At 40.7% G+C, this 14,508-nt stretch overlaps 2 protein-coding genes across 2 annotated transcripts in view; one reads left to right on the plus strand and one right to left on the minus strand.

Annotated features, from left to right (window-relative positions):
- The window catches only part of LOC128199462 (uncharacterized), a 480,879-nt gene that overhangs the window by 136,267 nt on the left and 330,104 nt on the right, over window positions 1–14,508 (minus strand). The window lies entirely within an intron of this gene.
- On the plus strand, window positions 1,228–13,712 carry LOC112055362 (DC-STAMP domain-containing protein 2-like). The gene is made up of 12 exons (XM_052888889.1): window positions 1,228–1,646; window positions 2,241–2,391; window positions 3,742–3,901; window positions 4,583–4,843; window positions 5,880–6,093; window positions 6,907–7,060; window positions 7,663–7,831; window positions 9,164–9,331; window positions 9,792–9,935; window positions 10,368–10,467; window positions 13,023–13,145; window positions 13,640–13,712. Exons 1-12 carry the CDS (start codon window positions 1,228–1,230, stop codon window positions 13,710–13,712), a joined length of 2,136 nt encoding a protein of 711 aa, XP_052744849.1.

Consider the following 14,508-nt stretch of genomic DNA (forward strand, 5'->3'; position numbering starts at 1 on the left):
CAAATATAACATAGTGGTGTTCTGATGCTTAGACTAAGTAGATTAAATATCAGGCACTACAAATAGTGTTAATGGGTGGCAAATTTTTTTTTAAATATTTTTTTTCTTTCTTGCCACCATAAATATTTCTGCGCTAATCGAGCCGTCAGGAATCAATCGGGATGATGGCAATAGACCTGCTGGATTGACGCTGGTTCCCTGAGAAATGGGGCGGACCCTAATGTGGGACGCTACATGCGTCGACACATTAGCACCGTGCTATATCAGGGAGACAGAATCAAGACCGGGAGCCGCAGCAGAAAAAGCTGAAATCGGTAAGTGGCTCAAGTAAGCCTCTTTGACAGAGAGTTACATATTTGTACCTTTTGCCGTGGAGACCCTTGGGCCATGGAGTCGCAGTGCCAAAAAATTTTACCGAATCATTTCATCACGGCTAGTTGCCTCCACTGGTGACAGAAGGGCTGGCTCATTTTTTGCGCAAAGGATCAGCCTGGCTGTCCAGCGCGGAAATGCAGCCAGTATTCTTGCCACCATTCCACGTGGGCATGATTTGTATAGTTATTAGGATAAGTTAGCTTAAGTTCCTTATTGTTTCTCAATAATAAAAAACAAAGAAATTTTCTTTCTTTCTTTCAAAATTGAGATTCTATGTAAAAATGTCTTTCGGTGAGTAGTGCGGTGTCAAATCCGGTGGTTGCGTCATCCCATTCGCCGCCATCCACTCAAGTTAGGCCACTTGGAGCCTCTAAAAATTGGAGGTGCTCCCAAGTTAGAGTTAGTTCCAGTTTTGGCCACCGGGTCTGAAAGGTTGGCGCTCAAAAGAGGAAATTTATACACAACCCAATGTTAGTTGTGGTCAACAATGGCCGTTATTCAAACAAATAATACCTAAATATCGTCTACAATGTCGAGTTGTGTGTAAATAAATTTATAATGGAATTAAAGACAAAATTGTGTATGTGTGCGCTCAGTGTGCCTTAGCCTTGCGGTGATTTTGTAGGAACGTAACCTATATATAGTACCTATAAAATTATCATTGTTTGTGCTATAGTTAAAACTGCACAGTTAAAACTGAAGGTCTGTAGCCCGCATTAAGAAAGCTGACACCAACTGACACGAAATTATTTACGCTTCAAGAATACACCGAAATGAAAAATGGCCAGATATTATTAGTTATGAGTTTATTATAGGTTTATCCAAAAAATATCCATACGCACCAATACTATAATGGCTTACTTCACCTCCCTCTGGAAAGCGAGAATAATAGAGAAATGCAAAACGGAATACGAAAACGAAAAACTCAACTCAATTCTCGCGTCGAACACTGAGATTCCCCGTACAAGTATTTTGCAGAAATGGCGTATTTACAGGCGCGACACAAAAACCCGCGTGACTGGAAAACTAAGGAAATGGTTCCCGGATGGTTCCTACGTATCCAATATGTATTTGTACTTGAAAACTGACCAGACGTTCCCTAATTTCGTTTTGAAAAGCGTCGTCGGCTTCCTCGGTGGCATTGTGCTTACGTATCTCTGCTTTATGTTCTTTGTGTTCCAATTGTCGATATCGCTCATCCACGCCACTATTATGAGTTCCGTTATTGGCGTTCTACTCACACTAGGACTCGCCTTCAGTTATAGAATCAGGTACATAATATTATCTACCTCTATGTACATATCATCATCATATCAGCCGATGGAATTCTACTGCAGGACATTGGCCTTTTGTAGGTACTTTCAAACACAGCGGTCTTGAGCCGCCAGCCCGCTTGATATCCTCGATCCACCTAGTGGGGGGTCGACCAACACTGTGCTTTCCGGTGCAGGGTCGCCATTCCAGCACCTTGGGACCTCATCGTCCATCAGCTTTTCGAACTATGTGGCCTGCCCATTGCCACTTCAGTTTCTCGATTCGCTGAGCTATATCAGTGACTTTTGTTTATCTGCGGATCTCCTCATTTCTGATTTGATCATGCAATAGACTCCAAGCACTCGTTCCATCGCCCGTTGAGTGACTTTGAGTCTTCTAATAAGGCCCATAGTCAGCGACTAAGTCTCGGATTCGTAGTAGGCAACACGCACTGTTCGAAGACTTTCGCAGACGCCTGCATCCAGCAAATTCCTGCGACTCGCTTGATGTCGTCAGTCCACCTGGTAGGAGATCGACCAATACTGCGCTTTCTAGTGCGAGGTCGTCATTCCAGCACCTATGTTTAAATACCTCGACATCTTCTGTTTTAGATGTCTAGTATTCCTACTGATCCCGCAGCTGTTCTCCCGAGTGGGTCGTTACACAATCACCTGCTACGCCCTGGTGCTGATACTGACAGGACCTGCCACCAACACCTTCAAGAATTCTGAAGTGCTCTCAGAATCTATGGCCTGTAGTCAGGTAATCATATTCAGGCTATGTAAAGGCGTACAGAGGCAGGCTCCAGCATTCGCCCAAAACCCATGGCGACGCCGCGCGTAACTGCTTACGTCTTTACATATGGTCCGAGAGCTAGTGGATATTTTTCAGTAGGTATGTGAGTTAAAAACTTATCTTTTACTTGTCTCTCCTATGCTACCCAACACAGAACTGGGGAATAGTTGGAATTTTCTATTTTTTTTAATACCTTTAGAAACTTCGAGAAAAATTGCAAAATACATTGCATTTTTAATTCATGCAAATTTTATGGCGCGACTTTGAATAGTTATTGTCTATTTCATTCCATTAATTTACAATGATAATAACTATGATAATCTAATAGTAGTTAAACGTTTGACGACGCCATATTATAAAACTGAAGGAGTCACTATAGCAAAACATGTTCCTAATCGTCTGTCTGTGCGCAGTAAACTGGTTTTGATGTCTCACGTCTTGTTGCGCTCTATCGGTAACTTTGGTTCTTCTGAGGATATGCATATTATTTTAATTAGATGAAGCAGAGAAACTCCTAGCATAGGTCCTCTTAATACCATTATTCAAAAACCTCACGAGTCTCCTCTTAAAATGAGAGGAGTTAGACTAATAGTCCACCAAGCTGACCTGAAATGAAAAAAAAAAATCTCAGGCATGTAGGTTTCCTCACAATATTTTTCCTTCACCGTTTGAGACACGTTATATATAATTTCTTAAAATGCACAACTGAAAAGCTAGAGGTGCATGTCCCGGACTAAATTCGAAACTACGCCGTCTGAATCGAAGGCTGAGTTCATTTCCACTGGGCTATTACGACACAAACATACTTTTTCTTAAAATAGTATCTGTTACAACAGCTCAGAAAGTTGGGACTAAATTATTGTCTGACGTCTCCACTGAAATATCCTAACGTTAACAATTTTTGTTCACGTCATCGATCGAAGACTGAGGTCATATTCACTAGGCTATCACGGCTTGATAGGTAGGTACAGATAATCAATGATGTTAAATGCTGATAGATGTGTGTACTTGGTCATGAAAAATGAGGCGCTCAAAAGAGGAAATTTCCACATCTCAATGTTAGTTTAGTCAACAACGAACGTTATTTAAACAAATAATACCTAAATATCGTCGACAATATCGAGTTGTGTGTTCAGGAAGTGTAAAAACTATATTTACATAAATAATTAATGGAATTAAAGACAAAATTGTTCATGTGTGCGCTCAGTTTTGTAGCGTGTCACTCGGATCACTTTTTGCGGTGATTTTGTAGAGATGTAGGTAACCGATAGTATAAAATAATCATTGCACGTAATGAAGTGTTTGTGTTGGTTCCAGGAACAAATAAAAGGTAGCGTCAGAGAAATAAACGAGTCGATAAAAAAACCTTTCAACGCAATGAAGGACACTATAACGCTAATGGTCGGCACTATCAAACGCCTCGCCTGCGCTGTGGACGGGATTATCTCTAGGATAGATGTATTGGCTACTACTATTTGTAAGTTGATCTGTTTATAGCATTGTTTCCCAACCTGTGACCCAAGGGTCCAGAGATGACACCGCGGACCCTCATACTCATACTCGTATATGGGGGTCTGCGGTGTCATCTCTGGACCACACATAAATGCTAATGTCTAAAAATTATTGACAGCAGATGGACGTCTTCTGCTGGAGATAGGCCTCTTGCATGGACTTCCAAACAAAACGGTCCCGAGCCTCGAGCATCCTGCGACTCACTGCAACCCGCTCGATGTCCTCAATCCACTTAGTGAGAGGTTGACCAACACTACGTTTTCCGGTGCGGGATCGCCATTCACAGGCCTTTGAGACTTCCAAACATCACGACCCTGAGCCACCTGCATCCAACGAATCCCCGCGACACCATTGATGTCGTCAGTCCACCTGGTTAGTGAGGGGTCGACCAACACTGCGCTTTCTAGTGCAAAGTCCATCGGCTCTTCGAACGATGTGCCCTGTCCATTTTAGCTTCACGATTCGCTGAGCTACGTCAATGACTTCGGTTCTTCTGCGGATCTCCGCATTTCATGATGATACAACATATTACTCGTACATGTTTTGTTAATTTATGGCCCTGTGGTGGTGGCAAAACAAATAAACAAACAACTACAGAGATTAAATAATAATAACAACAAATTTACAGTCATAATTTCAATTCCAGCTGACGTAATCCAATCATCATTGTCCTGGTTGAACTCAGTTGGTGACATTTGCAACAACAAATTTGGACTACCCTACGATTATTGTATGAAAGCTGTGAACCGTGGTGTATTGAACTGCAAAAACACCTTCAAAGGCGACTTCGGAAGGCTTTGCAATGCTTCCGCTGCGAAAGCTGCATGTTTGTCTGTCAAACCGTATCGCTCTGTTTGCTTTATAGCTGATTATTCTACTATGTCATTTGCTGCGACAATGAAGAGAAGTAATTGTTTTTAAGTATATCATCTTTAGCCTATTTTAAACGCTATAAGGCACAGGTCTCTCTTTTAGGAGTGAGGTTTTGGAGGTTAGACCCACTAACCTACTTGAATGAGGGTTTGTCTGTATAAACATTCAGTACATTATGATAATAATAATAACCGGGACCGACAGCTTGTTGTCCGAGCCAAAACACAACCACAAGGGTAAAAAAAAACTCAAAAGCGTTGCCTTGTTGTTACGTAAGTGTAACACCACCATCCTCCAAACTACGGGCTGCTAGTGCTACTAGAATTACTCTACAGAAAAATATCCCAATGTGTTCTACTTAGGAATCCAAGACCTCCAGATTATAAAGCAGTGCAAGAGAATACGCCGGTTCCTACAAAGTTGAACTTTTTTCTGATTCTGTATAGACTCCTTAACGCGACTGCAGCAGCTTCACCGGGGAGTTACTAGGGTCCCAAACAAAAAGGGGCCAGCGTCAACTCCTAGGGTTTGAAGAACATAGAGTGACTGGACGTCTTTTTAGGGGACTTTTCATGTCCATGATATGTATTCGCTCCTCGGCTTAGAGATTTAAGACCGATGGTGTTCGTGACAGAGATAGATCAGCCCAGACATCCCCGTGGTTAGGAGTCACGTCCAGACGACGTATATTTGGACAGCGGATGAAAAATTAACATTTAATGCAATTTCATTCAATAACATTCTTAAAGAGGCGCGTGTCACGCCAAGCCAATAAACGCGTGTAAAGAGGATGCACTCAATTCGACACGTGTATTTTTAGCTCCATAAATACTTGGTCAGTCAGAAACACCTCAGTATTAAGGGATATCCATTTAAAACAAAAATAATTGACTACAAAACATTCTTAGTCGTATTACTGCTTAAACCACACCTCTCTATTCCTCTGCGCACACAGGGCAAGACCAATTACTGTTCAAGATTTCGTGTAGAAAGTAGGGGTCTACAAAGAAAAAGTTTCTATAAAAAAATTATAAAATTAGTAGGATTTAAATAATTTAATTATATTTCAGAGATAAGATTATTCACCGATCGAATCAACAAAGTGTTTTCCGTTAACGTTAATATTAAACACACTTATACATTTACCAACAACGCGAGTGACTCGGCTAGCCAAATAGCTGCTGGTATAGTCACTGAGATCAGAACTCGAGCTGATCCACTGCTCACCTGGTTATCTTGGAGTTCTTGTGTCACCAGCTTGTTTCTGTTGCTCATCATATTCAGGTAAGTAATAACTCTTCTGACTATTCGTGACTTGGCTAACCAAATTTCCGCTGGCTTGTAACTGAGATCAGGACTCAATCTGATCCACTGCTCACTTGGTTGTTGAGGAGCTATTCTATCTCTAATAGACCTCCAATAACTCTTCTGACATCTTTCATGTTAAGTATACGCCTGTGACTCGGCTAGCCAAATAGCTGCTGGTATAGTCACTGACATTAGGACTCACGCTGATGGAGCTCTTGTGTCACCAGCTTGTTTCTATTGCTCAATATATTTAGGTATGCCATACTAATCCATCATAAGCTACATTTACCAACGACCCGACATACCAGGTCTCAGGTGGAAATCTGAACTGAGCTGATTGATTTCTGGCTTCTTGCAACAACGCATTAGCGTTATGCCAGAGGTATCGGCGCCAATTACTCCAATTTACGACAATTTCGCCAGCGTTAGTCATTAGACTTACACTAGCCAAATAGGCGCCGATACAATCCCTGAAGTATTTCTTCAGAATCAACAATTACAATAAATCAATATCAGAATAAATATTTAGATCGTGTCCAGTCCAAAATGGTTGCGCATTAAGTGGGAATCCTAATCTAATATTATAAAGAGGTAAACTTTGTAGTAATCTGGTATCGTCTCTGGATATACTGAACCGATTTTGAAAGTTATTTTACTAGAAGGCTTTAATTATTATTAAGCGTCATAGCCTTATAGGCTATATTTAATCCCGTATTCTCATGGGGACGGGAACTACGCGGATGAAACCGCAGGGCCTTGGCTAGTCCTTTATATTGTTGTTGTTTTCAGAGCCAAATATTATCAGCACATGTTCGAAACAAGATCGAGATTCGACAATCTCTACGTGACTAAAGAGTTGTGCGAGTTAGATCTAAAGAGGTACCTCGAGGGACGTGTGACCATACTGCCGTTGAATAAGAGGGAACAAGCGAAATATATCAATGTTGGTTAATTTTTTATCAATGACAAATTATTTCTAGACTACGATCTCATCGGATAGTGATGATAAAGTCGAAGATGGTAGAGTAGATTCAGTTGCATTACATGAATCATAATTATGAAAATAAATATAAAATATCCTCCCAACCGAATTTCCTGCTTCTTTTCCAATTTCATGTTGACATTAACCATGTACGCAGTCGCAGATGTTATAGTGCACAAGTGTGAGCTCATACACAGGTGCACTCTATTCCCTCACTTTCATAGTTTAATGGGGCAGGCACGGGGTACAACACCACCTATTTCCCAACTCCAGGCTGATATTAAAACTTATCGTAAGAAAATTCCTAATGACGTATTTTATGTTGATGTTATCCGCGGGGCTTGGACCCTGGAACCCTGGACCTCATTCAAAGTAGCCGAACCAGGTAGCTACTATACCAATAAGCCAGTTCTGAGAGTTTTTAGACACAAGAAAACCAAATGTATTTATAGCCCGACCCAGGAAACCAATTTAAAACCACAGAACACGCGAACCATCACCTGGACAGATTATATTGTGGGCAAACAGTAAACCAACGAGCAGTAATTTTCAAATATTTTTAGGTAACTTCATTTCGTTTGGTAACGACGGAAAAGCGTTACCTAACTCGTGCTGTGGTTTTCATGACCATAACAACGTTTAAACTTCTGATACATATCGTTGCTGACTACAGCTTGTACTGGGTTCTGACCACCATACGCTATCATGGGCGTTTCCAAACTGTATTACCACGTATGTATATTTTCTACCACCTTATCATCATCTTCAGAGAATGGACGTCCACTGTAATGGATATAGGACTCTTTATGAGACATACTTGCAGATCGCTTCTCTAAACAAAATCCAATAGTAAACAGAATTATGGCAAATGACTCTGTGGAAGAAGTGATCATGACAAATAAAGTATGTAGGTGCATTTTAATAGTCCTGAAGCAACATATTTTGTCGTGTTCCATCTAGTTGGGGTCTTTATTTGCTCCCAGCGCCAGATAGTGGTAACTTGATGCCCTAAGCAATCTTCCCCTGTGAGTCCCCCTAGCCTTAAATGAACTACAAAAAAAAATAATGTTAATATTTTGAAACGCGCGGATTTTGCACACTTTCATGTACTCGTTTTTTTCTCGGCTGTAGTGCCCCCCTAGACTGGATGCTCTAAGTCTAAGCAATTTCAAAATCCAGGATTAATCTAACTATTGGTCTAACCAACCTCTCATTATCTCCTCCTAATACATGTGGATAGCATCCATTAAATAAAGTCACAAAACCCGTGACTTTTCTACATAATCCTTTCTTTGGTTTTGCGGAACCCACTTTAGGCATCGCTGACATAAATCAACTTCAAAACCACACGTACATAAACGTTTATGCACGATCGTTGCCAATATTTCGATCGTAAACCAGTGTCTATTAATCAATCATCTTTTTTACTTAACTATCTGACACAGGCATCCACATAAATCGGGACACTGGACTGTTGTAGTTATAATACAGTCTATATTCAATGAATTAGCCGTTAACTTGGAACTGAAAATACAATCACCTTCCACCATTCATCCCAAATTCTAAGTCCACCTAATTTTGCAGTAATCATTTTGCATACGGCTTTTAAGACGCCGGCGTCCATATTTCAGGACAGGGAACTGTGGCAGATTTTATTCGGCTGGACAAGGGACTGTATACTGTGGCAGATCTTATAGGGGTCTATATTCAATGCCTGTGGCAGATTTTATTCGGCTGGACAGGGGACTGTTTATTGTGGAAGATCTTATCGGGTCTATATTCAACGCATTGACCATTCCTTTGGTGCAGACTATACTTTCAATAATATCTTCTATTACCTGTCTTCCAAAACCACATCCTCCTATTATGTAACGATCTTGAATCTATCATCTCTTTGCAGACAGCCCATCTAATGCCAGTGTCCACATATCGGTACTGTGGCAGTTCTAATACTGTCTATACTCAATGCATTAACCATTCCCTTGGCGCAGATAATAAGTAACATCGCCTATCACCTGCCAAATCAAAAACCACATCTATCTCAAATCTTTAATTTATTTTCAGACGGCCCATATAGTGCTGGTGTCCACATATCGGGGCAAGGGACTGTGGCAGATCTTATACGATCTATATTCAATGCGTTAACCATTCCCCTGGTGCAGACAATACCATCGCCTATCACGTGTCTTCCTAATCCTTATCCACCTGATTTGCAGCGATACACTCAAATTGGTAAGTACATATTTTACAAATAAGGTAAAACCGCTTATTCTTCATCATCATCGTTCATTACGCTTCCTGTAGACTTTCAAACACCATCGTTTTAACTTCTTAAGCCTTTTTCATCCAGCGGCATTATATAACCCGTTTGATGTCATCGGACCTCGTTGAGGGGTGGGTTATCTAGAAACACTACGCTTTAAAAATTTTGTTCATCATTATCCTCCTATTCATCATTAAGGCTTATGGCCCACTACATGACCACACACCACGACAGACCTCCGTTATTACGACCACGCTACTCTAATGCGCGTTCTCAGGTTTTTAAGATAATATTGTTTGACTCTTATCAGATGTTAATGGTCACTATAGTTCTCTATGGAGAGCACGCCAACTTCCCAACTCCGAACTGAGGACGAGAATTTTGCTAGTTTACAAATACAGTTCAGATAACCAGATTGTCATGTTCTAGCTGTACTAATAATGCTCCTGTGGTTCTTTGCGCTATTCGAACCCTACGGTCTGCGTCTTCGACACGTCATCATGGGTCACTACCGACCCGAGCGCGCAAAAGCACGGGCTGTGTGGCTTTACAATCATATATTGCGTACTAGAGGTAAGTTATATGCTTTTTTTACTTTTATCTTTGGCTAACAAACGCCCCGCAGTTTTAATTCTAGTTACCGTGAGAATACGGGGATATTATTTTTATTCTGAATAGGCAATCATGCCTGGTGGAAAGCAATGATGAGGTCTAGATTGGAGCGTGCTTGCCTAGACGACTTTTATTCACTCTTGTCCTGAAGGTGTACAAATCCTAAGTGTTAAGAAACACAGAAGCCGGAAGGGCATTCCATATCTTAGTATCTTCGTAATGTTCTTATTACAAACGTCGATGCGAAACGTTTTGTGCGAGTCGACTGGATATCAACTGAAAATTAAGGAGACTTAAGGAATCGCCTGAGTGTTTTGAGGTTAAGTTTTAGGTTTTAGTAATTTTTATGTATTTATCAACACCTTTTTATTCTGGTTTCAAATCATTTTGTAGGCAGTTTTATGAAATTGGCGCGCAGAAAACTGCACCGTGAATACAAATACTCAAATCAGGAACACCTCACGTTTCGACATTGGATAAATTCACTTTTACCGTAAGTTTTGTATACTACCATGATTTGAATCTTCAGCTCTTAGACCATATAAAGACAGCTTTTTTATACAATGTAGGCTTGCGCTTGACTAAAATTAAGCCTGATGGAAAGTATTAAATGCAGTCTAAGTTTGGAGCGCACTTACCTAGAAGATGCCTGTTCACTCTTGCTTTGAATGTGTAAAATTATGTGTCAGGAAACACAAACGCTGGAAGGGCATTCCAAACTTTTGCTATGCGAATTAGGAATGTGGGTTCCATTAATTTACGTGCGAGTTGTCTGGACATCCACAACGTAAGGATGCCACCGTTGGCGGCGTCTTGATGTTCTGTGGTAGATAGGAGAAAGAGGAACAAGATGGTGAAATTCTTGCACACTCATCAAAGTATATCCAGTAAAAACCGACGTACAATCTACATTGTGAGAGTGTTGCAAATTCCACAATTACCTAGTCCTGCTCGGGCAGTAAGCCAATGATCAACATACATGGACCGCTGTTGCAGTCCAAGTCAACAGCCTGCAACTGGTTCGAGCAGTTAACAATGGCAGTTTATTGATAACTGCTCGAAGCAGTTGCAATTGTTCGCTCAGTTCATGTATGTACGTACGTAAAGGTCTATTTACTCGCTAGCCCATTGCCATTAGGAAAGTACTTTCAGGGGTAATGCCCTACAGCTTGGCATACAGCAATGCTGCTTATGAGCCGTGATGGCCCAGTGGATATGCCTCCGATTCCGGAGGGTGTGGGTTCAAATCCAGTCCGGGGCACCTCCAACTTTTCATTTGAGTGCATTTTAAGAAATTAAATATCACGTGTCTCAAACGGTGAAGGAAAAACATCGTGAGGAAACCTGTATACCAGTACCAGAATTTCCTTAATTCTCTGCGTGTGTGAAGTCTACCAATCCGCATTGGGCCAGCGTGGTGGACTATTGGCCTAAACCCTCTCAATCTGAGAGGAAACTCGAGCTCACCAGTGAGCCGAATATGGGTTGATAACGAATGTTGCTTAAAGGTAGAATTTGGTTTCCGTGCTTCCCAAGACGAACTGTCACCAAGGGCAAGATATGTGGGTAAAGAGACACTTTTTCACCACAATTTTAATTACTAGCAAACGCCACGCGGTTTCACCCGTGTAGTTATCGGTCCTGACAGAATACGGAGATAAAATTTACACACACTGAACATAAAATGACACTCATAAATAACGTGGCTTTCTAGTGATTAAAGAATGTTCAAAATATGTTCAGTAGATCCAGAGATTACCCCTCTACGACGTCTCGAACTTTATCTCTTTATAATATTAGTTTAAATTACATATCTATACTAATATTATTAAGCTGAAGAGTTTGTTTGTTTGTTTGATTGAACGCGCTAATCTCAGGAACTACTGGTCCGATTTGAAAAATTCCCATTTATCGAGGAAGGCTATAGGCTATATATTATCCCCATATTCCTACGGGAACCACGCAAGTGAAACCGCGCGGCGTCAGCTAGTGTAATAATAAAGTGTGTTCCAATGTTTTGTAGTTGTTGGTGGCTCCGTTACTTGTTTGGCACTTTGCCCAAGGAACTGCATTGTTTATTATGTAACACTTTACAAGAAGGAAGTGATTCTGAAACAACGTTAATAAGGTAATTTTGTTTTATTTACTAGCAGACCCGTCACACTTCGCTTTGACTTATATACACTTCCCTTCCCTACCTTACCCCTACCCTTACCTACTTCTACCTACTACTACCGTGAAAGAATTTTTCAAATCGGTTCAGTAGTTTCAGAGCAATGGAGGCATACTGCAAAGTACTTCAGGCTTGCTTTTCTGCACACATGCTTCCACAGTATCCTTTGAAAATATATTTCATGATATCGGGGGGTATCTTCTATTGGCATCCGAATGTTTGCTGCTATTTCCAGCCCCAATTTTCAGGATTTTAATATCTACCGAGCCATGACTGGACTTGGTGATATACTCGGAGACTATGAAAACGAGCAGCATCTTGTGTTGGACGCAACGATGATATATTAAATGAATTTTTAGTCACTGTCTTAGCAAATCATTTGTATCGCAAGCATAGTGAGTCGTCTTTATTACCGCCGTATAAATTTATGAAAAAACATTCGCCAACAAGAGTGCAAACAAACAAACAAACAATCAAATCTCTCCTCTTTATAATACTAGTATAGATAATGCTGAAGTGGCAATGGACGGGGCACATAGTTCGAAGAGCCGATGGACGTTGGGGTCCCAAAGTGCTGGAATGGCGACCCCGCACTAGTAAGCGCAGTGTTGGCCGACCCCCCACCAGGTGGACTGACGACATCAAGCGAGTCGCAGGGATTCGCTGGATGCAGGTGGCTCAGTATCGTGATGTTTGGAAGTCCCTACAAAAGGCCTATGTCCTGCAGTGGACGTCCATCGGCTGATATGATGATGATGATGATGATGATAGATAATATCATTGATGTAATCGGTCCCCAAGACGCTTTAGTAACTGCATTAGCATCCCGGGAATCCCTTCTATTATATTAATTAAACTATTTGATTTATTTGTAGTTGTAACACAAGGAATTGTCCCGGAGTGTATTGTGCAAGGTGCTATTGCGATATTGGTCATTTGTGCACCATTTGTATGTCACCCACAGACTATGGGGACTTGAGTGATGTCAGCCTAGAAACGTGAGTCGAAAATTACTTAAATTAAAAAAATCTTTTTATCAAAATAATTCAACCGACTCACCGATGGTGTGTGTGGATTGTCATCCTCCTCCTAACAAGTTAGCCCGCTTCTATCTTAGACTGCATCATCACTTACCACCAGGTGGGATTGTAGTCAAGGGCTAACTTGTTAAAGAATAAAAAAAAATATAAGCTAATATTTTCTATCTTACTATAGAAGCATTCAGTGCAAATTCTCAACCCGGACTTGGGAAGTAAGTGGTGTGGTATTTACGCCCCCATGCCTCCCGATCATGATCATTATCAGAAAGATCCGTATTAGAAACGACCTTCACCCATCTGTTTAATGAATGAAAAGTGTTTACTTCAAAGTTAGTTAAAAAGCCTATTGCGAGTAGGTTGCCTCAAAAATTCCTGGCCGGACTATAATTAACAATAGCTAACAATGGTTAATAATAATTCGGCACTAAATTTGAATACTTTTTATTCAACAGATGGGTGAAGGTCATTTCTAATTCGGATGTTCTACTAGCTGACATTGACAATGATGAGTTAAAAAACCACTAAAAGAACATGTTTTCTTTGCTTATTAAATTATGTAAATTAATTTATGTTTAAATTAATTAATTTAAATTTCTAGCGGTTCCTCTGATGATTACAGTGATGAAGAAATTGACCATGATAATAATAAGGTAAAAAATTTCCAAGTTTAGTCCACACTTATGAACAAAGAGCCAACGGTGGCTAGACCTCTTCATGAGCATGCAACTAACTAACTTGCCATTGAATAAAATAACTTAAAATTTAAAAAGGAGGATGGCGAAAGTGGGAGTCACACTCAAAAGTGTCGTACACTCTTACATTTGCAGATATTCGCTTATTCTTCCCCACTTTCACCCACCACAACTTTTAAACGGTTCAACCAATTTTCATCAGACACGTCTAAGAATACTCACGCATAAACCACCTTTAATACAAAAAAAAAGGTTAAGGTCGCCATTGACGGTCAATTTTTCTCACGTTTCTTTTAAGCAAACGGCAGTACCCACGCGGCATACTATACAAGTCATGTACGCAGTGACCAACACACGATCAATTATAGTCGTGGGTGCTACAGAAACGTGAGAATAATTGACCGTTTGTGGCTAGCATTATCCGTTTGGGAGCTATGGTGCCACAAACAGACAGACACGTCAAACTTATAACACCCCTCTTTATGCGTCGGGGGTAAAAAACCTACCCTTCGAAAACAATGGTTATAAAAACTGCAATTTTGGCTTGCAGAAGAATTCTTCTGTCTTTCTCAAGATTTTATTCCGCTTCCAATGAACTAGGCGTACCTATCTATTACTCCTGTAGGTTT

The sequence above is a fragment of the Bicyclus anynana genome, chromosome 24 (assembly GCF_947172395.1).
Source record: "Bicyclus anynana chromosome 24, ilBicAnyn1.1, whole genome shotgun sequence".
Classification (NCBI taxonomy): domain Eukaryota; kingdom Metazoa; phylum Arthropoda; class Insecta; order Lepidoptera; family Nymphalidae; genus Bicyclus; species Bicyclus anynana.

Excerpts from the sequence above, each read along its gene's own strand:
- LOC112055362 (XM_052888889.1), top strand. The coding sequence starts at position 1,228 with ATGGCTTACTTCACCTCCCTCTGGAAAGCGAGAATAATAGAGAAATGC. Across the intron at positions 6,094-6,906 it reads CTGTTGCTCATCATATTCAG|AGCCAAATATTATCAGCACA; the intron begins GTAAGTAATAAC and ends TGTTGTTTTCAG. Across the intron at positions 10,468-13,022 it reads TGGATAAATTCACTTTTACC|TTGTAACACAAGGAATTGTC; the intron begins GTAAGTTTTGTA and ends ATTTATTTGTAG.